Source organism: Canis lupus, chromosome 3 (assembly GCF_003254725.2).
Source record: "Canis lupus dingo isolate Sandy chromosome 3, ASM325472v2, whole genome shotgun sequence".
Taxonomy (NCBI): Eukaryota; Metazoa; Chordata; class Mammalia; order Carnivora; family Canidae; genus Canis; species Canis lupus.
Genome location: NC_064245.1, coordinates 51,538,120 through 51,560,847, shown reverse-complemented (window position 1 = coordinate 51,560,847; position 22,728 = coordinate 51,538,120). Strand labels below are relative to the sequence as shown.

The following is a 22,728-nucleotide window of genomic DNA, read 5'->3' as shown; positions in this document are numbered from 1 at the left end:
ATGTGAGAGGAACATGCTAGAACTTCCATTTCAAGTTATTCTTGTCTAGAAAAGGGAATATTGAATATTTAGCATATGGATTGAAGATATACAAGCATATAACTTAAGAAATAGGAGTGTTCAGGGGTTACAAGATAAAATTTTTATTGCTCAAGCAGGCATAGTCATAAAGGCTCGGTGCCCGCTGTTGTTGTGATTGGAAGGGCTTGAGTTTGGGAGGGAAATGTGTTGTGGTAGAAGAGGTGACCCTAATGCCTTGGGTCTGTTCCACTCAGTGCCCAGTGGAGGGGTTGATTGACAGGCATGGAGAGCCGGGAAAATGAGAGGAGGAATCTGGCTGGATAGTGTAGGGGAATCTCAGCACTGGACCATGATTCCCAAAGGCCCCCTAGACCCCAAGGGCCAGGCCAGTTCTCAAAAGACTATCTCCTAGTACCCCTCAGGTCCTACTTTTTGTTTCTGTCTAGCAAATTCTTTACCTCCTGAATACCCCAAGCATTTTTCATGCTTTCCAGTTTACAGAGGTTGGGTTTATTTTTGCCTAAACTACTTGAAGTGTTTAGGCAGGGATTATTTGTCCTGTTTTACTGACTATCAAGAAAAGGGTTGAGTTGCATATCTCCCAAAAAGAAAGCTCTAGAAGAGTCCTGTGGCTCCCTCTGTGGTGTTTCTCTCATGGCTTCTGTGGTTCCATGGACTATTCTCTGGCTGTGGTCCTTTAGCTAGATATCTTTATGGCTTCATTTTCATCCAGAAAGTTCTTTTTCTCCCAAGGGGTGGCATTATGGGCATGGTCCATCTGTGAGGAATTGGAGGATGGCTGAGAGTCCTGGCAGTTGGGTCTAAGTGTGGCCTGAGTGGTGGCTGGACTTGATCCCTCAGATCTGGTGGTATCCACCTGAGGCATCAGCTCAAGTCATCTGTCATCTATCCCCTAGCTGCCTCCACTTTGGGAAACTCAACTCCTCTTTGATGGGTTGCATCTCCAAGGATGAGGACTCCAGTGAGGCCAGAACAGAAGCTCAGTGCCCAGTGGAGCCCTGGGAAGGCCCACAGGGATCCTCAGTTTTCTGCCTTCATCCCATGTGCAGGGCTCAGCAGAGCTCAGGGCTACGAGGCACCCCTGCAAGTGTCCCCTCCCTCATGCTCCACACGGGAGGCGCTGTAAGAGGCCCAGACCAGGGTGATGACTTGCCTGGGGCCCGAGTATTGCTAGAAGGCCTAGGTGCTAGCACCCTTTCCTGCTCTGGCCTGGCGCCTATCCTGGGCACTCTGTCAAAGCCAGAGCCCTGCCCACGACTGTGTCTCCCGCTGGGGCAATGTTTCCAAATCTGGGGTCCCCAGAGGCAACAACTATGCGAGACTGGCAGCCCCAGGGCTCCTTGCAGCCTGCAGCCCACGCCAATTAGAGATCCACTCAGTGAGGCTTTCTGCTCTGCTCTGTTTACAGGCAGGACTGGGGAGGCTGCGGGCTCAGCTGGCTTGGGAGCCCATTGTTTCTCTCCAGCCTCACCTCTGCCTCCCAGCCCCCCATTTGCTTTGTCTGATCAACAGGGTCCTCAGTCTGGGTGGTGGAGATTCAGGCAGGATTCCTTTCTCAGAATCATCAAGCATGGAGAGGAACATGGCAACTGGGTTTCCCCAGTGGATCCTCTGGGCCTGGCCTCTCCCTAGCCACCAGCTAGCTCTTACTGAGTACCTCCTCTCTTCTAGACACTGCGACAAGCACTTGAGAGGTAATATTTTATTATGACTTCACACCAATCCTTTCAGAGTAGTACTATTAATGAATTAATTAACATGAGTTCCATTTTACAGATCGGGTAGGAGTCCAGATACAGAATTTGACTTGTTTAATTTCACACAGAGCCATCTGACATTTCACATGAAGCTATATTGCCTGGACTCTTGCTCTCTTCTTAGACATGCTAATATATACTGGTGGACACACATGTACGCAGTCACTCATGAATATGTGACCATCATAATCAATCAATTAAAAAGGTTGACGTGAGGGCAGCCCTGGTGGCTCAGTGGTTGAGCGCTGCCTTCAGCTCAGGGCCTGATCCTGGAGACCCGGGATCGAGTCCTGCGTCAGGCTCCCTGCATGGAGCCTGCTTCTCCCTCTGCCTGTGTCTCTGCCTCTCTCTCTCTCTGTGTCTCTCATGAATAAATAAATAAAATTAAAAAAAAAAAAAGGTAGACGTGAAAGCCTAGAAGGGTCCTTTATTTTGTCACATATCAGTTCTCTGGGTGAGGTTTGCCCAGGCTGGGGTTGGAGGGGAAGGCAGATGGGATGGTGGGTATGATGCTGGCCTGGCATTCTGGAGTATTGAATATTTGGGGATGCTTTGAGGCTCCCCTCCTGACTTGTTCCCAACAGGAGCCTCCCTCGAGGCCATGTCTCAGCCAAGCCCTCTTCCCAGGCCCCCTTGACCACCCCCTGGTGTCTTGGCCTTTGGTTAGGCCAACTACCCCAGGAGACCAGGTGCCAGCTGAGGCTGGCGGGGATTCAGGAAGCTGGCAGCTGGGTCCTCACCAGCTCCGCTCTGGGCTGAGGGGCGGTCAGCAGGACCATGTCCCTGTCCTGAGAGGCCTTAAATCAGAGAGTGGAGGGCTGGATGGCTTCTCCCAGGTAGAGCTGTGGGGTTTCAGGACGGTTGGTGGATGAAGAATAGCAGGGAGGTGTCTGGAGTGCTGAGCAGCTAGAGCTGGAAGCTGGTGTTCAGAGAATCTTCCCTGACTTCTAATTCTTCCTGGCTCTTCTCTTGCCTCCTCCTCAGATGAGCAGGCTCTCCTCTCCTCCACCCTTCCTTTTGCCTCAGCTCTGCCCCATTGCTCATGGAAGCTCCGTCTGCCTCTGCACAGGGTTGAGCTGGGAGCATAGGGGGTGGCCACAGCTGTCCTCCCGGAAAGAGATGGAACAGCCACCCGTGGCTGAGACGGTGGGGCAAAGATTTGTGGAAACACCCCACCTTTGCTGCTGCTTGGCTGCATGAGCTCACGGCGTCCTCGGACCTCTCTGGACTCACTTTTCCCTTCTGGGAGCTGGGTCACCTCTGGGAGTTGACACCTGTCTCCCTTACGGGGTCCCTGTGAAGATCAGTGTGGTGACATGTTCGATGGGCTGTCTAAATAGCAGGGTGCTGTGTTGATGTTTCCGTTTCTAGACATCTGGGAGTGTTTCTGAATTAGGGGAGGAGATCAAGACTTTGAAATGTCAATCATCTGATCTGGAAAGGGGCTCGGATATAATTGGGGTCCAGCCCAGTTCTACCACGGAGGAGCGGAGGGCTCAAGAGGGTGGATGGGCTTGACTCAGTCACCCAGCTTGTCCTGGCCCGGGGCCCTGCCTCCCCAGCTGGTGTGCTTTCCTTCCCCACCCTCTGCTGGCGGCTGCTGTGGGGCTGAGGGGTTTGGGCTCTTCCAGAGGCAGGGAAAGGAGCTCCTGGTTTCCTGCAAAGAGCGAGAGCGCTAAGGGAGCAATCTTAGGTTCGCAGAGCCAATCCAGGCCACCTCCCACAGTAAACGGGGCCCTGAGTGCGCGCTGGGGGGTGTCTTTGCACACGCACAAGTGCATCTCTTCTGTGTGCTGTGCACATCACGTCTGAGGTCTTGGTAAACAAGCCCTAAAGCCTTTGGCTCGCTGCCCACCAAGTTCGTCTGCATGTCGACCCCCCCGTGGCCACCAGAGGGCAGTGCGGCGCACGAGACGTTCGCAGGCTGCTGTTTGCCTTCCACAGCCTGCGCCTGGGAGGTGGCACTAACCTGGCGAGATGTGCATGGGCAGGCCTGGCTTTCAGAGCCTTTTCTTGAGCCAGGGATGAGCAGGGAGGTCAGCTGCACCCTGGGCGGGGCCCCTCTGTGCAGAGCTGGTCCTGCCTTTATCACAGCTGCGGTCCAGCCACAGATACGGACGGAGCTTCCCAGGAGGTGGCTGGGAGGCTGCTCTGGGCACGCCGAGGGCAGTGCTGTCCTTCCCCTCTGGTTGCTGCAGCAGCAGCAGCAGCAGGGGTCAGCACCCCTGCACGGGGGGCAGGGGGGGAACTGGGGAAGAATGAATGGCACATAGCGCCTGCCCAGGCAGATCTTGATGTGGACACAGAGAAGTTGATAGGCAGTTACACTGTGGGGTTGGTGTCACAGAATAATTGAGCTTTATGAACTCCCTCAGGCCATGTGATAGACTGGCCCAAGTGTGGGGACATCTCCCACTTCTCCCTCCCTCCCCTCATGCCAAGTTTAGGAATCACTTAGACACCAGGTAGCTGCTCAGTAAATACCAGGTCCTGATATTTACCAGATGTGAGAGCGTGGTGCTGTCTTTCAGGCTCTCCAGACCTTGTCTGTCCTCAGAGATACCCATCTAAATTGGTGGGTAGGAGAGTGCCTTGCAAATTAGGGTCGAAGGCCCTGTCTGGACCAGCTAGTTTGGACTGTTTCCTCTCTGTGAATACTTTGGCTCTTTTTCATCTGTTCCAGGCGGTCTCGCATTTGAGCGGGTGCTGTCTTGTTCCACACGCTCGTTGGTCCATAAATGAGCCCTGTCCTGCTAATGTGGTTGTCAGCTTTGGAGATGGAATCTTCGTTTTTGTTTTTGGTTTTTTTTTAGTATCATTTTTGAGATTTTATTTATTTATGAGAGAGAGAGAGAGAGAGAGAGAGAGAGAGAACACAAGCACACACGTGCACATGCATGCAGAAACAGGGGGCAGAGAGAGAGGGAGAAGCGGACACCCTCTTGAACAGGGAGCCTGATACCGGACTTGATCCCAAGACTCCAGGATTATGACCTGAGCTGAAGGCAGTTAACTGACTGAGCCACCCAGGTCTTCTGCTTTTGTGGTGGGTGCTGGGCTCTTGGAGCCTGGTCCTATGACTCTGTCCCATGGGCTGTCCCATGGCTGCCAGACCCAGGGCTGTAGGTGGGACGCTCTCTGTTGTGGTCAGTGTTGTTGTTGTTGTTGTTGTTATTGTTGTTGTTGTTCTTCTTCTTCAGATTTTATTCATTATTTGAGAGAGAGAGAAGAGCAGGAGGGGCAGAGGGAGAGAGAATCTGAAGCAGACTCCATGCTGAGTGCAGAGCCTGATGCAGGGCTCGATCCCATGACTGTGAGATCACCACCTGGGTTGAAACCTGGTCAGACACTTACCTGACTACACCCCCTAGGTTCACCCTTCCACTTGTTTCTGACACTTTTTTGAGGCTGAAGAGCAGGGATGAAGCTAAATTGTATGACCCTCCAGCTGGACTGGAGGGCATTTGCATATATGACCTTGCTTTTGGGTGGCACCTGCTCAGTGAAGCTTGGAGATCACAACTCTGCCTCTTACCAGCTCTGTGACCTGGGGCTGGCTACTCTTTAGATGTTGTTTTTCATCTGAAAAATGGAGGCCATGGTAATAATGCAGGGTTTTGGCAGATTTCATGAGAGAGAGAGAGAAAGTGTATGCGTTCTCTCCTTCTCATTTTCTTCCTATACTCTGGAACTTTCTCCTCACAGGCATAGATACTTTCTGCGGCTCTCATCTGTTCATCCTGCTTTCAGTCTTTCCTCCTTCCAGGTCATCAGACTCACCCTGACAGATTAAGCTTCTGATCCAGAGCCTTCTGTTGGAACAATTCTGGTGCCCAAGATTTTCAATTGATCTTTTGTCTGAGAGGCAGTTCTGTGTCATAGGGAGAATAGTGGCTTCTTTGGCCAGATAGTCTTCAGTTTAAATGCTGACTCTGCCCCTGTGTGAGCTCACCCAAGTTACTTTACTTCTCTGAGCCTCGTTTTTTTTTTTTTTCTGAAAAATCAGGCTAAACATATCCATGTTTGTAGAGTAGTTGCCAGGATTAAATGAGATTATACTAAGCGCCTGGCATATGATGAGTACACAGAGGCCAAATTGGCAGGTGGTGCGATGGGAGTCTTGCAGAGGTGATGGGCAGTGACATTTCAGGGTCCTTGAAGCATGGGGTTGGAGGAAATTACATGAGGGGAGCCAGAACCTGGCCAAAGCTAAAGGAAACAGTAGAAAGATGAAGATCGTATGTATTTGGGAAAAACAAACAAACCCCGAAATGGCTAAGGCACATATCTACCAAAAGAACAGGGAGATAGTTATGGTTCCCACTGATAGACTCAGTTGGGATACCAAGTGGCAGAGGGTCCCGGGCACTCTGGACTTGGGAAATTTCTCTGCAGACTAATTCACCAGACCCTTGCACCCATGTGGTCTTGCTGCTATTCCTGCCCTAAGTAGCTTCCCTTCACTGGATGATCCCATTCCAGGCTCCCTTAATTGACTAAGCCTGACAGCTACAGATGGGACTCTGGGTCCAGCCCTGGGAGAAAGAATTGAGGAATCCAGTGGGAAGGAGGTGACCTCTGAGTCCTCCAATCCACCCTCAAGGGCCTTCCATCCACATTCATTCCAGTTCCATGTTCAGCCACAAGAGGGCACTAGACCATGATGTCTGCAGGGAGGGAGGTGCTATTTCGCTTGCCCTGTTGGGATTGTGCCTTTGATCAAAGCTGCATGTGGCTTTCTCCCAGGTGCCAGCATCTCTGAGGGCCATGGCAAAAATAATTTGATTTAATTAGAGCCCATAGTTCGGAGTCTGATATCTCAAGGGAGGCTGAATTGTGGCATGGAAAGGTCATAGAATTTGGCATCAAACTCAAGTTCCAGTCCTTGCCCTTCCCCTTGCTTGTTTCTTTTGAACTTGAGTCAGTTACTTAATTTCTTTGGGTCTCATTTTCTTCCCCTGCAAAGTAAGGTGTTACTGGGAGGTGTTACTGTAAGGATTAAATTACATGATGTGTGGAAAGTGGCTGGAACATGATGGGTACTCCATGATCGGCCATCAGTCTCTTTCCGGAAGAAGGAAGAAGTTGGGACACAGTAGCAGGAGTTATTTGTGGGATCTTGTTGACTTGATGGAGTCCTTTGACCCGCCCATGAGTGCTGGATGGTTCCAGTTCACTTGGGGGGGGGGCGGGCGGGGCGGGGGAGGCAACAATGACACCCAGTGGCTGCAGTGGAGAACAGCAGTGTGTTCAGCTGGGGTAGGGTGGCAGTAGTGGGCATTGTGGGTGAGTTGGTGGGTGCTGTTGGGGCTCATGAGATTGAAACTGCATCATGGGAGATGGGCTTCAGCGGTGGGGGGGGAGGTCTGTCAACTGAATTTCTCTTCTTCACATGCAAGCGGTTAGAGATGATTCTCTAAGGTCTTGAGTGTGATGATAGCCATTGGGAATGCATGTTGTCTGGGCCAGTGGTGTGAGGTTACGTATTACAGCGCATGTGTGTCCAGCTGAGTAGCTTTATCATAGCCAACCAATCCTGCTGTCTAACAACCAGACTCTTTCTGATGTTTCCTGGGTGCTACTCTTTGGGAGATGCTTTCACCCCCTGGCTGTCTGGTTGGCCTCAGACCTCTGAGTCTCAGTATATATACCTGGAAAATGACAAGGGGAGGCGCCATTGGGCTGGCTGAGTGAGAGGCTTTGGCAGCTTGGATCTGAGTGTCCGGGATTATTTCCTGCCCTTTGATCTGCATATGCTTGTTGGAGGTGCCTAGGATCATGGGGGAAGGGAGGGTTCGTGGTAAGTGCTAAGCATCAGTCTTCACTGGTGCAGACATGCCAGGCAGTTTGGAGGAGGAAGGAACCTTCCTGGGGCAGAGGCATGTTTCTGAGGCTGAACTCGAGGTGTCTTTTGCTCCTCACCTTGTGTAGCCTCTCCCTTAACACACCTGTGATTCGGGAGGGGAGCCTTGGCAGACATGCCAGGCTCAGGAAGTTATTTAGTATCAGCTTTGCTCCAGATTGTGTTTCTGACTGCTTGCCACCTCTTAAGTGGCAGCCATTTTAACAAATGTGGCGATAAGACACCAAGTGGGAAATAACATGAGAAGTGGGGGGGGGGGGGTAGGGGTGTGGAGGAGGGGTATAGTCCTCCTCCCTTCCCTTGGCAGAAACCTTGTCTTTGAGGCAATTGGAGGTAGAGAAAGGGGCCCATTGGGGCCCCTGGCAGTGAGTTTGAGGCAAGAGGAAGGGCCTGTGACCTCAGCTTTCCCTCCTCCCTGGGGGGGCCTTGTGTCCTGCGGAGCAGTGGCTGTTGTCCCTAGGGAGAGAAGGCCTGTACTCCAATTTCCTAAAAAAAATTTATTTATTTATTCCTGAGAGACTCACAGAGAGAGGCAGGGACATAGGCAGAGGGAGAAGGAGGCTCCCTGCGGGGAACCCCATGTGGGACTCCATCCCAGGAGCCCCGGATCACTCCCTGAGCCAGAGGCAAATGCTCAACCACTGAGCCACCCAGTACTCCACTTTTCTAAGGACTGTCTTCCCAGTGCATAAGAGACCACTGATGGCCAGTGTCAGGGTGTGTTTAGCCCACTCGGGGGCTGAGCTGCATCTGCACTGGGGCGTTGGGGTGCCCGACTGTGTGGCCACCTGCTCGCCTCCTGCCCGGCCCATCCGGCACCAGGACTACGGGGGAGGGACGGGCAGAGGCGTGCGCCCTAGGCCAGCCTGGCCGCTCCTGCTGCCCGAGTCGGGAGATGGGGGAGCCCCCACTTTCTGCTTAGCTCCAGGCTCCAGCCATGTGCCAGGCACAGCACTGAGTCCTGGGACACCCCGCGGAGAAAATAAGGGGCCCGGCCCTTCTCTCTTGGACTTCCAGTTGATTCGGGGTGGCGAGCCCTAACTAAAGCAGCCACAGCATAAAGGCCAGTCTCCGGAGAAGCAGGAGCAGAATTCCAGAAAACACGTGGGATGTAAAGTTTAAAGAAAACTGTTCATCGGTGAAAACGTGGGTTTCTCTGCGGGGGAGAGGGCGCACTTGCTTTTAAGTGGAGATTTAAGAATTCGGGGTTCACCTGTCTTCGGGTCCATCCGACGTTGGCAGCAGGGGAGTTACATTCAGAGCCGAGGCTCTGGCTGCGAGGTTGAGCCCGTGGCCTTGCTGTCGTCCACAAGACGCCCCGTGGTTTTTAGGGGAAGCCGCCTGGACCTTATCCTGGGATCTACCTCCGGGCTGTAGGGGAGCTGCGCCAGGTGTGCCAGCGGTGCAGCCGGATTCCCTCCAGCAGCCCCCTCCACCAGGCCAAGTTGCAGGGAGAAGGTCCCCTCGGAGGGTGATCTGGGGGTCAGCCTTTCTCCTCGTTGTGGTGTGTGGAGGAGAGCCAGGGCCGGGTGAATGCCCAGCTGGGACACAGAGACTGGCTCCTGTGCTACGGCGGGGTCAGCCTCAGCTTCCTTCTCCCAGGACCCGGTCCCCACTCTGCCCTGCTGCTGCCGAACCTGCCCTGGGTCCTGGTGGGGCAGTGCCTCGGGGTCTGTAGAGGAGGCAGCAGTGTGCGAAGCATGATCTTATTCCTTCCTGAACCTTGTTCAGGTTTCATTGTCCAGGGTCACTTCCCTCATTGTCCACGCAAATGACTGGTTCTCCTCCCTGCCTCCCCGCCCCACCCGCCCCCATCCTGGGGTGTGAGCTGTGTCCCACCAGGTGACCTGCTGCCCTACCTACCTGCCTCCTTTCTGCTGGTCACTCACTCAGGGCTGTTGTGGTCTGGATTCTGGTCAGGTGTGCTCTGGCCTTGAGGCTCTACCCCATTACCTTTCCTGGTGTCTGTCCTCACCTGCCCAGGTGTGTCGCTGGACAGAAGAGGGTGGCACGGCCAGGGTCTTAGTCTGGCTGAGACCCTTGCATTCCATCCACATGCCCTAGAAGGCATCAGACTCCTTCATCCGTTTGTTTCTCCCCTGTGCCATGAGCTTCAGCAGGCAGGGATGGGGTTTTCTTCGGCTGTGTGACCCCCCAGTAGCCAGGATCTAGCAGGTGCTCAGTCAAGACCCATTGAACAGGATGGGTGCGTTTCTTGCAGAATCTCTCACAGATCCCAGCCTGGTGACAGTGCACAGGCCTCTGCCCAGAGCGCTGGGCACATCCTCCTCCTCTGTATCTCTGTGGGCCTCGGGCTTTGCCCTCAGCAGAGCAGCCTGTTGGAGGTGTCTCCTAGGGAAACCAGAACTCATCCCGGTGAGAGCCAACCCTTGCGGTGACTGCTCCAGTGACTCTTCTGGGGACAGGCTTATTTTATCCCTGTGTCATTCCTGGCACAGCCCCCTGAGGCAGGTACTATTATCAGCCTCGTTCTAGGAAGGCAAAGGAAAACTGTGCCCAGGGAGGCTTATGGAACTTGTCCTTGGTAAGCTGTTTGGCTAGTAAGTGGCAGAGCTGGGGTTTGAACTTACCCCAGAGTCCCTGACATGCCCCCCAGGTTATCACTGCTCTCTCCTTCCTGCCAGCCCCTATTCACCTTAGTTCTGGGCCCCGCCAGAGCCCTGAAGCTCCCGGACACCTCTTGGCCGGTAGGACACAGTACTGTGCTCTTCTGTGTTCCCTGAAGGGGTCTCTGAGACCCAGCTGAGTTGAGATTCCTGAATTTTGTGGGCACAGGTGTTTTCAGCCACATCTCAGAGAATGTCCTCTGAGTAAGGGCCCTGGGACAGAATAGAGGGACCTCTGGGGTCCTGTCACTGCCACCAACTTACAGGGTGAGTCTGGGTAAGGCACTGGCCATTGCTAGAACTCCATTTTCTTCTACTTAAAACCAGGGATCCTGGGACGCCTGGGTGGCTCAGTGGTTGAGTGGCTGCTGCCTTCTGCTCAGGGTGTGATTCCCAGGTCCCGGGATCGAGTCCCACATCAGGCTCCCTGTGAGGAGCCTGCTTCTCCTTCTGCCTGTGTTGCTGCCTCTCTCTGTGTGTCTCTCGTGAATAAATAAATAAATCTTTAAAAAAAAAAACTCCACAAAAAACCAGGGATCCTGAATGGTTGACCTTCAGGCCCTTTCTGGCCCTGACCTCTCCTATTTTGAACAAGGTGGTTGGGGACAGGGTAGAAGGTTGGAGTGGGTTGAAGCCGCAGAAGGATTCGCTAGGAGTGGCCTGGTGTGTGTGGGGGGGCTGTGGTACAGCTCCCCGGGGTTCTCACCTGTGCATGCATCCCTGTCCCCAGGAGGGCTTGCTAAAGTACAGACTGCTGGGCTCCACCCCAGAATTTCTGCTTCTCATTGGTGGAGGGCCCTGAGGACTTCCTTTCTAGTGAGTACCCCGGTGATGCGAATGCTGCTGGCCCCGGGACCACACTTTGATAATGACAGCTGCATCGATGGTTTTCAGGGTGTACTCTTTGGGGATCAGAGCCGGTATGGTATCCCACATATGCTTTTGGTGAATTTTCTCAGGTTGTGAAAAGTTTGAATACCCCCATTCTAGAAGCACACTAACCCGCTCCCAAGCCCATTTTGACAGGGCACGTGCTAGTGCCGGCTTCCCTCTCCATGCTCCTTTCATGTCTTCTCTCTGCACACCAAATATGGGGCCTGGCTCCATGCTGACCCCGGCCCCCACCCTCACCTTTCCTACAGGACTTGACCAGAATGTTCTCTGATGCACATAATTCAGTATGTAGTTGAGAAGTGAAAGCACAGTTATGCTTTTCACGGTTCTCTTCTAGACTCCCAGTTGATTTTTTAGAACTATTTGGGAGGCAGGAAAGTAATTCTATAATTGCAGCTCGAGAACTTTGGTTGGGTCTGAGTTGCTCCCAGGGTAAAGTTCAGACTCCTGTGTTCATGTTCGGGCTGCAGCGTCTCACCTCATTATCTTGTACCCCCACCAGCACCCTGTCCCAGCCACACTGATCTGTGTGTTCCCCAAACATCCCCAGGCATTTCCCACTCCTGGTCTTTTGGTCAGGCTGCCTCTCCTGCCTGGAAGACCTCTGGCCTTCATTCTGATCACCTGAGCCCTACCTGTCACTCAGGTCCCAGTTTTGGGATGTTCTTTGCTGTCCAGACCTGTGTTTATTGATTGATCTAGCTTTCCAGCCTCTGCAGCACACAGAGCAGCTACTGTCAGTTGAGCATTTTCTCTGGGTTGGGCAGTTTATGTGGCATTTCAGCCATATGGGCACGGGGAGTTGCTCTCATACCACAGATGAGGAAATTGAGACCAGACAAAGCAAGAGCTTGCCCTAAGGCCACACGCGTGAATGGCTTGGTTAGGAGTCAAACCCAAGGTCACTTCAGATCCCCCGTTCTTGCATTCACCGCAGCCACATGTGCCAGAGCAAACGATTGGGCGCAAGCTCGCTTGTCATGGGGAGAAGAGGAGATGAGGAACTGGGCTCCGTTGCTATGATGATATGATGGGGTGCTATATAGCAATCACAGTGAAAATCTTGTTCTCTGTATGGTGATGTGGCTGTGTTTGAAAACATAATGCTGGTGAAAAAAAAAAAACCCCGCGAAACAAGTTGCAGAATGATATACCATACATGTAATTTAAGAAAGATGGTGATCAATATAGCATATTGTTTATGAACACAGATATGTAGTAAGAAGATAAAATTGTGACTGGCTACAAACCAATGTCATGATCGCCTTGGTTCCAGGGGGAGAGGGAGAGGAAGCAGGGGGCTGTTAACTTTACCTGTGATGTTTGCCTTCTCTCTCTTTTTGAGATGAACGTATGACAACATGATAATATGCATTAAGTCCAAGTGATGGGTAAATATGGTGTTCAATATGTGGTGATCCTTTGTTTCCTCTTTTTTTAAAAAATATTTTATTTACTTATTCATGATAAACACAGAGAGAGAGGCAGAGACATAGGCAGAGGGAGAAGCAGGCTCCCTGCAGGGAGCCCAGTGTGGGACTCGATCCCAGGATCTGGGATCATGACCTGAGCCCAAGGCAAATGCTCAACCACTGAGCCACCCAGGTGCCCCTGTTTCTTCTTCATTAAGATAACACTTTAGAAATTGCAAGCAATGAGAAGATGATCATACCTAACAGATTTTTCATTTAAAATAAAGACAACATTCAGTCACTGTGTTTGTTTGCTAAGGCTGTCCTAGAAAAATACCATAAATGGGGTATTTAACTTGAACCACAAAAATTTGTTTTCCTACAGTTCTGGAGTTGTCTGGAAGTCCAAGATCAAGGTGTCGGCAGGGTGGGTTTGTCCTGAAACCTCCCTCCTTGGCCTGTAGATGGTTGTCTTCCTCCTTGTATCTGCACATGGTCTTCCCTCTGTGTGTGTCTCCTATTCTCCTATAAGGACACCAGTCACATTGCATGAAGCCAACCCTAATGACCCCATTTGAACTTAATAATCACCCCTTTGAAGACTCATTTCCAAATATAGTCATATTTGGAAGGTCTTGGGGCTTAGGCTGTCAACAGAGGAATTTTGTCGGGGTGGGGGACACAATTCAGCTCATCATAGAACAGCTCAACAGTTTTAAGGTAGAAAAAAAAATTACACACCTGCTGATATTAAAATAGAGTCTTAGAGCTCCTGAGTGCAGCAGCCTGCAGAAGTTCATCGGAGTTGGATTTTTCTCAAGTTTTGGTGTCTCGAGCTGCTAGGTGCTCTAAGTGTAACTGCTTGGTCAGCCTTGAGAACAAAGGAGCTCTCTGAAGGAAGTTGTGCATCCATGGGAGAAGCAGAGCTAGGTAAAGGGAAGAAGCAAGTGCATAGCCTGACAAGGGCCCAGGAAGACAGTTTTCTGATTGTCTCCTGTTTAGGAGATTGTAGAGTAAAGAAGCAAAACAGCTTCATGTCAAATATACTATGTGCTCTTATTAATTAAGTGATTAACCAGTTATTTCAGCTACTATCAGTGAGCACCACACAGTGTCAGCCATCAAGTTAGGCTCCCTGCACACACACACACACACACACACACACACACACACACATCCCTCCCCCTGCCCTGCCCCCAAATAGCAGTGGGCTGGGACCCACACAGGCTGACTCTGGGGATCTGCTTTGCAGGAAGTAAGAGCTTCACCAAGGAATGAGTCCATGGGGAATCCTGGGTGGCTCAGTGGTTGAGCATCTGCCTTCAGCTCAGGTCATGATCCCGGGGTCCTGGGGGGAGCCTGCTTCTCCTTCTGCCTATGTCTCTACAGCTCTCTCTGTGTCTCTCATGAATAATAAATAAAATCTCAAAAAAAAAAAAAAAGAATGAGCCTATGGAATTGTTTTCCTTGGGGGAATGTAAGTAAAGATGATTCTCGTATTCCATCATTTCATTATGAAAAATTTGAAGCGTACACAAAATTTGCAAGTATTATAGTGAACATCCACATACCTACCACCTGGATCCCGCAGTTAATATTTTTACTCTGCTTGCTCTATCACGTGGTCTGTCCATCTGTCTGTCCCTCTATCCACTCATTTACCAACCGTATTTTTTTCGGACACCTCTCAGAATAATGGAAGATGTTTGTACACTCCTCCTAATTACTTTAGCATGTTTATTGTTAAACTAGAGTTCAGGATTGGTTTTCATTGTCTTCTTTGGAGTCTGTGTTTAGGTCAATGAAATGCATTAATCTCAAGTGTACATGCTCTGAGTTTTGACAAATGCGTGTCCATATGGAACTCAAACCCAGTGAAATGCAGAGCATTACCATTCCCTCAGAAAATTTCCTTCCCAATCTGCCCCTACCTCCCCAGAGGTAGTCACCATGCTGATTTTTTCCAGAATAGGTGACTTTGGCCTGACTGGCAGCTTCATATAAATGGAATCACATAATACAGATTCAGCAAAAAATGTTTTGGGGGTTCATGCATGTTGTTGGAGATAACATAGTCTGTTTTTTTCTTTTTATTGCTGGATACCATTCCATTTTATGGTATATTTTTATATTTTATATTTTGAGTGTGTTTATTGAAACTCCTAGTTGTTGGAGCCCTGGCTTTTCCCAGTTTTGGACTGTTATGGGTAAATCCACGATGAACATTCTTGCACAAGGCTTTTTGTGAACACATGCTTTCATTTCTCTCGGGTCTATCCCCAGGAGTGGAATTTCTGGATGGTGTGATCTATTTATATTTAACTTTATACAATACTGCCAGATCTTTCTCCAAAGTGGTTGTACCAAGTTTACACAATAGGACTGTTTTTGATTAATCTGGGATAGGATAGACTTGTGCATGACTCAGAAATAGGTGCTTTCCTATCTCTGTCTTCCAGATGAGGAAACTAAGGGGCAGAGGGGGGCATGACTTGCTCGAGGTCACCCAGATGGATCGGTGGCAGAGCTGGGATCCCGTGTGACACAAAGCCCATCAGTTTGCATTGTGATGTGCCGCTTCCTGCTGAGGCAGGATGGAAACAGGTAGAAATAGCAGGTGGCTGACTTCTGAGGGGCACCTGCTGGCGTCCCTAGCCCTAGGGCATTCCTCACTCTCTGCCACCATAAAAGTGAAAGCCCGGTGGGCATTTGGTGCTCTCTGGCAGGGCTGGACCTGTGGGCAGGTGCTGTCGGCCATGGGGGTTCCCCAGACACCCAAGTCATGCAGCCTGTTTAAGGGCTTGGGTCTGGGTCCTGTTTGCAATGGACAGATGAATGCCAGGCAGGACCCCTGGATCCCTATCTTCATCCTGAAATGATGTAGCCGGGAGCCCTGCTTGCTGAGTGTTCAGATGTGGGGTGTGGAGAGGCTCTAGACCAGCATGTGTCCACTTTATACCTTCATTGTCTGAGGTGGGTGTGGAGCAAGAGTGGCCAGCCCCCCCGAGCCCACGGATCGTGAGGGTGACGGATGGACACACACGCGGTCTTCATTCCCTTGGGTTGCTAATGTTGTGAGGTGCAAGACAGATCAAGTTCTTGGCTTGGAAATTCAGTGAGCGGAGACTTTTGGTGTTTATGTAAGTCATTCAGGTGAATGCCAGGGGTTCTACAAAGGAACTGAGTGGAAGGGCGTGAGGTGAAGACCAGCTGGGGGATTGGGAGCTGCTTTCAGGGGAGGCTGGGCAGGGTATCCTCTGAGATGACTGTGCAGCTCTGGCATGAGTGGTATGAAAGAGGCAGAACTATGGAAGGCCTGGAAGGTAGAATGTTCCAGTGTGTGTGCACCTGAGGTAGGAAAGTGGGGAGAAGTGTGTTGGGGGCAGGGTAGAGGGAATGGAGCGGAGTGCCCAGGAGCAGAGATGAGGTCAGAGAGGTTCACAGGGCCTTTCAGGCTGCTGGAAGAGGTTTTGATTTTAATCCGAGAGAAATAGGAGGCCTTGGAGGGTTTTTCTTTGCAGCAGGAGGTGATCCAGTTTACATCGTAAGTGATGGGTACAGTACATGTGTTCAGGGAAACACAGGGGCTTGTGGGACTCTGGTTGGGGTGCTCTGGGGGGGTGGGGGGTCCCAGAGGAAGGGACAGCTCAGCTCACCTGAAGAATCAGCAGGTACTCACCACACAGGAGGGGCAGACACCGTGGAGGCTATTCTGGGTGGATGGACTGGCATGAAGAAAGCCCTAGAAGCAGGAGAGGCTTTGCAGAGCTGAAGAGAGTTCCTCATGCCTGGAGACGCAGGGAGGAGGCAGACCATGCCAGCCCCAGGAAATGGGCTTCTCGAAAGGACTGGGATCTCGTTGAGGACTGGGATTCAGTCTCGTTTATCTGCTCTTTCCAGGGCCCAGCATGTGCCTGGACCAACATATGAATGAGAGGGTGAGGAGAGCTCGTGCTGAGGACAAGTGGCGTGGGGACTTCGGGAGGGGCAGGCAGGTGCAGGGGGAACTGGGGCAGTCTATCACTCCTTCCTTCACTAGAAGTTCAGCCCAGCTGCCTGGCCCGTGGCCTGGGAGGGGGCCGTGGTCCTGGACCCCACTTGCCCACCAACGTCGGCAGTCCCCAGAGAAGGCCTGGGCTCCCCCGGAGGGTCCCCACCCCCTGAGGTGGCAGCAAGGAGCGCCGGCTCAGGAATGCCACTCGCTCCAATATATTTGTTTATTCAGAGATTTAATTAACATGTTTAAATATTAAAGAGTAAACAACGTGTGTCTAGTGGGATTCAACATTTACCAACAGGAGTTCTACTTATTTAATTAATTATTTGTGCTTTCCCCAGCCCTACGAGCCCTGTTTCTGGCTTTGTTGTGGGGAGGTCCCATTTCTCCCTGGAGGAGGTGGGGAAGTAGGCCAAGGAGAACTGGGAAGCCAGGGGAGGGGGGGGGCAGGGGGGGAGTGGAGGGGGGGGAGAAGGAGGAGGAGGAGGAGAGGAGTCTTCTGAAGAGGAGGAGCTGTCCAGGCAAAAGAAACCAAGGTTCTGTATCTGGTCTGTGCAGAGGGAAGAGGGGGTGTCAGGTTTCTGGACGGTAGGACCGGGCCGCAGACCAAGAAGGCAGGCGACCACTAGGAAGTCCTTGAAGGAGTCTCTACGGCTTGGGGGAGAGCAGGGTCTTGGGGTCCTCGCTTGTGAGGATGCCATCTTTCCTGGGCTAACCCAATGGGATCCAGTTTCTCACCTGGGTGCCTGAGGGACCCGCGGTGCAGGTAAGAGCAGCCTCCGCAAAGCGGGAGGGCCCGGGCAGATGATGAGCCCCCAGTCACCACTGCAGGTGGAACTCTGAAAGCAGAGGTGTTTAACAAGTGATCTGCATTATAATATCGCTGGAAATGAAGTCCTGGATGCTGAGAGATTACACTGGGGGTTATTTATTGGCAATGCGCTCTACGGTTTTAATTTTTTCTTTTTGCTTATTCAGGCTTTCGCTCCAGAGGAAAATAGCCTGGGGTGGCTTCGAAATAGATTCTCTCTGCCCCATTAACTTATTCAGTGAGTTTAATGGTCCTTTTTCCCCTCAGCCTTGAAGCCATCATTAAAAGGCAGAGATTTATAAAAGCAAAGACGCTGAGCTTTAGTCAAACTTTCACTCTGGGGCAGGGGAGGGTAGGGGCAGGGGGCAGTGGGCAGTGGGGCACCCCCTCGGCCCTGGCACTGTGAGTGTAGCCTGGGAGCAGGTCCTCATCCTTAGGACGGAAGCTTGAGGCTGGGCGCATGATTTCCTGGATGTTTGGGGGTAGGGACACCTCCCCACCAGGACTCTTTAGTGGTCTCCAACATTTCCCAGCTGGCACAGGGCTGGTGTCTAGGAATGTCTGCAGCGTCACCCAGGGGCTACAGTGAAGCTTCTCCTGGTCCTCTGCCGACTTCTGAGACCACTTCTTGGTACAGGTTGCTCTTCCCCCCAAAGATGGTCACCTTCTGCTCGGGGCCAATTTGCTAAAAGTCAGAAGAGAGATCAACATCTCAGAGGCCAGTTTCCCAGAGCCAAGTGACTAGAGGCCCAGCTGCCCAAAGGACCAATGAGCAAATAGCCAATTTGCCTACGAACGACTCACTGAAAGCCTATTTGCCAAATTTACTAAAACTTTGAGTTAAAGAACATAATGATTGAATCAAGCCAAGTCAAACCAGGGCTGTCCAATTTGGTTCAATCCAATTGAATCCACTTCACTTTCTCCCATTACCGGAGGATCAGTGTTACAGAGATGTTGCAGAGGCTACAACAGAGGGGTAGACTAGTTCCGGGGGGGGCAGGGGGGAGGCCAGACATGTTCATCAGGAGAACCTAGGTAGTTGTGACTATCTGTTGTCATAGAAAGGTATGTGTGTGTGTTTGTGTGTGGGGGTGCGGTTTAGGTGAACTTGGGTGATGGGGGGGGATGTGTCCCTTCACATACAGGTTGGGTCCGGATAGGGAGGGAGGGAAAGGGGGGATGTTTTGGGCAGAAAGTGCAGCATACAGCAATTGTGCCCAGCCAGTTGCTCAGAGAAAATGCCAGGTCCCCGTCAGCCCGGAGGGAAAAGCATCCAGGGCCCATCCTGGGGGCTGATGGATGAACTGCCAGGCTGTCTTGGGGAGGCCTTGACTGCTGGGCTGACACAGTCTGAACCTCACTGGGTTAGTAATAGAAGCCAATGAAGGATTTTAGGACCAGTGTCTTCAATAAAAAAAGCTGAAATGGCTTTAAAAAATGTTCAAATATGTTTGCTGATGAAAAATTAGAAATAATAGAAAGTAGAAAATCGAGAAATCACTCCTAGCCCCAGACTTTCATCCTTTGGTGGATTTCCTCAAGTCCTGTAGTAGAGTCGGTGTGTAAAGTAGAAAGATCTCCGAAAACTCTGCCCACTGGGAGAGGCAGCTACGAGCTGGGACCGGCTGGGGGTGGGGCGGGGGGACAGCGGATTCACAGCATGTCTGTCCTGCTTATTCTAACAGATGCTCTCATTGAGTGAAATGGGGGCAGAAGCACCAGCGTTTTAAAAATAGTTATTACTTTTTTCTCACTCTTTCTGGGCGCAAAGAGCTAAATTTGCATAAATTCAACGTATGCATGAAACCTTACCTTTGTGTGTGTATGTGTGTGTGTGCGCGCGTGCGCATGTGCATATTTACACGTACCGGAGCAGGTCGTTTTGATTTGTCTTTTAAGAAGAAGAGCCTAAATGTCAGGTGTGCATGAGTTGAGGAAGAGGAGAAGCATATCAGGAGGCACTTTCATGTCTCAGAGATGGGTGATGTGGGAAGCTAGGGGAATGAAGAGGGAAAATGTTTTAAAGACTATGCAGAAATTTCAAACAACTCTGATGACACCTGTTGAGCGTGAGGGATGGAGGTGTTAAGGGAGACTGAGGTTTCCAGAATTTGGGTAAGGGGGAAATACTGCTGCCTTGAACAGGTATAGGTGATGGGGGACATGGTGACTTCTCTTGGGGATGCTCTGAGTTCGTGGTGCTCATGAGAGATGTTTCTCATATAGGGTGTCACTGACGGGGCCCTAGTCTGTGAAGTGGCCCCGGTAGAGGAAGCAGCAAGGATGCTCGTTATGGAAGGGGACCTATTCTGGCCACCAGCCAGCCTTCTCCATGGCTTCCAACCATTTCTTTGGGAGAGGGGCTTTCACTTGTGAGGACTTTGTTAAAAACGTCTTACCTTTGTCTTTATCGGCAAGGTCCTTTGGTTTCTCTGCCCCTCTCGCCCCACTCCTCACCTCACCGCTGCTGTGGGTGGGATCACGCCTCTCTTGCTCTAAGGTTTTCCCAAAACCAGGTATGCTGCCAGGTCACAGAAGTCATGATGTGGACACCCTGGTAGAGCATAAGAAGATTGGCTGTTTCATGGCTATTAATAATGGGGAGTATTAAAATAAACATTCACCTATACTCACATGGCCTTTCTTCCTTCCTTTCTTTTCTTTTCTTTTCTTTCTTTCTTTTCTTTTCTTTCTTTTCTTTCTTTCTTTGCTTTGCTTTGCTTTCTTTCCTTTTCTTTTCTTTTCTTTTCTTTTCTTTCTTTTCTTTCTTTCTTTCTTTTTCTTTCTTAAATATTTATTTATTTAGTTGAGAGAGAAAGCACATGCACCATGAGCAGGAGGGGCAGAGGGAGAGGGAGAGTCTTAAGCAGACTCCTTGCTGAGCCAAGAGCCCGATGAGAGGCTCCATCCTAGGACCCTGAGATCATGACCTAAGCCAAAACCAAGAGTCGGACATTTAACTGACTCTACCACCCAGGTGCCCCTCAAATGGCTTTTCAGAGGAAATTTTTACTGCTCTGCGAGGAAGGCCAGATCTCACAGTTCCATTTTTAGAGAAGGCAAATAGCTTCTCCAACATCCCATGCTCTGTTAAGGGGGAATAAGACTGGAATTTGCACAATATCCAGTCTTACCATGATCAAGATCTCTGTCCATGTGAACATACTTGGAGGAGCAGCCGGTGTCCATGCATGGATTTGAGTCATCTTGGAATATCTGGACATGCTCTTATCCCCTGCTGGCTGTAGAAGTCCTGAGAATTAGTGTTGTTGTTGATGATGATGATGATGATGACAGTGATAATGACAGCAGTAGTAACAGTGTCACTGAGCCTGGGTGCTTACTATGTGCCAGGCTGTGTGCTGAGCGCTTTTCCTTCAGTGGCTTTAATCCTTACACACCTGAATGAGGTGAGCATTATTTATTCCTGTTGTTCAGATGAAGGAACTGGGGCACATGCCCAAGATCACCCAGCTAGCGAGCAGCGAAGTGGAGTGGAGTCAGGTAGTCTGTGCCCAGAGCCCGTGCTCCCTACGCCTATGGTCATGGACCCTAGTCTGGGCTCTTTCCAGACTCCCTGTCCAGCCTGCACCTGGAGGTCATGGGACCACCCCTCACTCCCCAGCCCTGAACATCAGCTGCGATGGAACCTAGTTAGATTTTCCACATTGGAACAAATGTTCATGCTGTCAGTTCAGTGAGAAATTCTGCTCAGTGTTCCCTGGTCTACATTGATCCATTCACCTGGAGTAAAATAACCATGTGGGGAACTAGATAAAATATTTGTACCATTGATTGTTTCAGTTCGTGTGGACAGACGACGGCCTTGAACAAGTGCCTGTGAGCAGAGGAGGGGTGTTGCACCTGCCTGTGTACAGAGAGCGGCTGGCGCAGAGCCTCAGGGCTGCTGGGGTGCTCGGGCATTGCTCAGACACCCATGGGCTCTAAAGGGAGGTCCTCGTAACAGGCTCTGGTCATAGCTGTGTAAGCTGCTGCATTCAGAAGGGGAGGAAGTGGTCAGGGTACCCAGCCTGAGGGACTGTGTCTCCCTCTCCCTCTGCGCCTCCTGCTCATGGTGCATGTGCTCTCTCTCAACTAAATAAATAAATCTTTTATAATCCTGCCCATGTCTCTAAAGGGTCATACGGAGGAAGACACAGTATGTGGGTAGCCTTTCTCACCGAGTCACTCAACAAACCCTGGAATATGGCATGGGGAAGCAGATTAGGAAGGGCCGGGGGTTGTGTGGGGCAGGTTTGACCCCAGTTCTTCCGCTCACAGGCTCTGGATGTTTGGGCAAGTCACTTGACCTCTCTGAGCATTAGATCCTCTTGTAACAAATAGCCACCACCCCACAGAGAGGCTGTCAGAGTTCAGTGAGATTGTGTCTGTGACCCCACGGTCTTGTGTTTGGCCGCAAGTAACTGAAAAGTGATTTTGGTGGTTTAAACATGCAAAGGGTTCTTTTTCTGATGTAAAATTAGATAGTGGGGAGGTGAGTGGTGAGCTGGTGGGCAGCTCGGTGATGCCAGAGGCAGCATCTCTGTGATTCTCTTGGCTTTTCTGTCATGGGTTACAAGGTGGCTGTAGCCAGTATGTCCTTGTAAAAGGCAGGCAGGAATGCGAAGTGGTGAGGAGTGTCCACCTGTAAAGCAAGAGGTTTCCAGAGGCACCCGTGTACCCAGACTTCTGCATGTTCCAAATGTGGCCACCCCTGGCTGCTGGAGAGAGAGCATGTGAACATGTGGCTTTTAGGTCTCCAGTGAGCCGAGGGGAGCCGGCAAATGGCGTGTGCCACCATCTGCAGAGGGCTTGTCCACCTGCCCACGTGGTGGCTCTCCTCTCTTGCTATGCACCAGGGGTGTGTGTGTGTGTGTGTGTGTGTGTGTGTGTGTATCACAGTGACCCCTGCTATTGGGAGGGGCAGAGAGAACTGGGCTCCTGGGGAGGCTCTGGTCCTGCCTGGGTTTGGGGGTGAGGGGTCAGGGTGGACATGAATGGTGAGTCACCCCAGACAAGAGGAAGAGGTAGAGCAGGGACAAGCAATCACCCAGACTCTCAGGGGATTGGGTGCAGGCTGTGACCTCTCCTCTGCATTCCTGGGGCCAGGGCTGGGGCAGTGGGGTGACATGATGGGGCCTGGGAGATTTCAGGAGATTGATCCGATGGCAGTTGGAGATGGATGTAAAGCAGCAGACACCTGGGGAGGACCCTTGGGAGACACAGGATCACCTCCAGATGGAGAGACCAAGGGCAGAGTTAGGAGGAGGGCCGAAAGAGTGCAATTTGGTGGTGGTGGGCATCAGAAAGGGAAATGGTGGC

General features: G+C 51.2%; 1 protein-coding gene across 5 annotated transcripts in view; it reads left to right on the top strand.

The window, feature by feature from the left end:
* The window catches only part of NTRK3 (neurotrophic receptor tyrosine kinase 3), a 391,217-nt gene that overhangs the window by 5,208 nt on the left and 363,281 nt on the right, over positions 1-22,728 (top strand). The window contains exon 1 of one of the 5 annotated variants that reach the window (XM_035714845.2): positions 17,163-17,358. The exons of the other annotated variants lie outside the window; for them this stretch is intronic. Within the exon in view, the coding sequence (XP_035570738.1) occupies positions 17,312-17,358 (47 nt within the window). The 5' untranslated portion in view covers positions 17,163-17,311. Of the gene's footprint in view, positions 1-17,162; positions 17,359-22,728 lie in introns of those variants that run through there. 5 annotated transcript variants of the gene reach the window in all.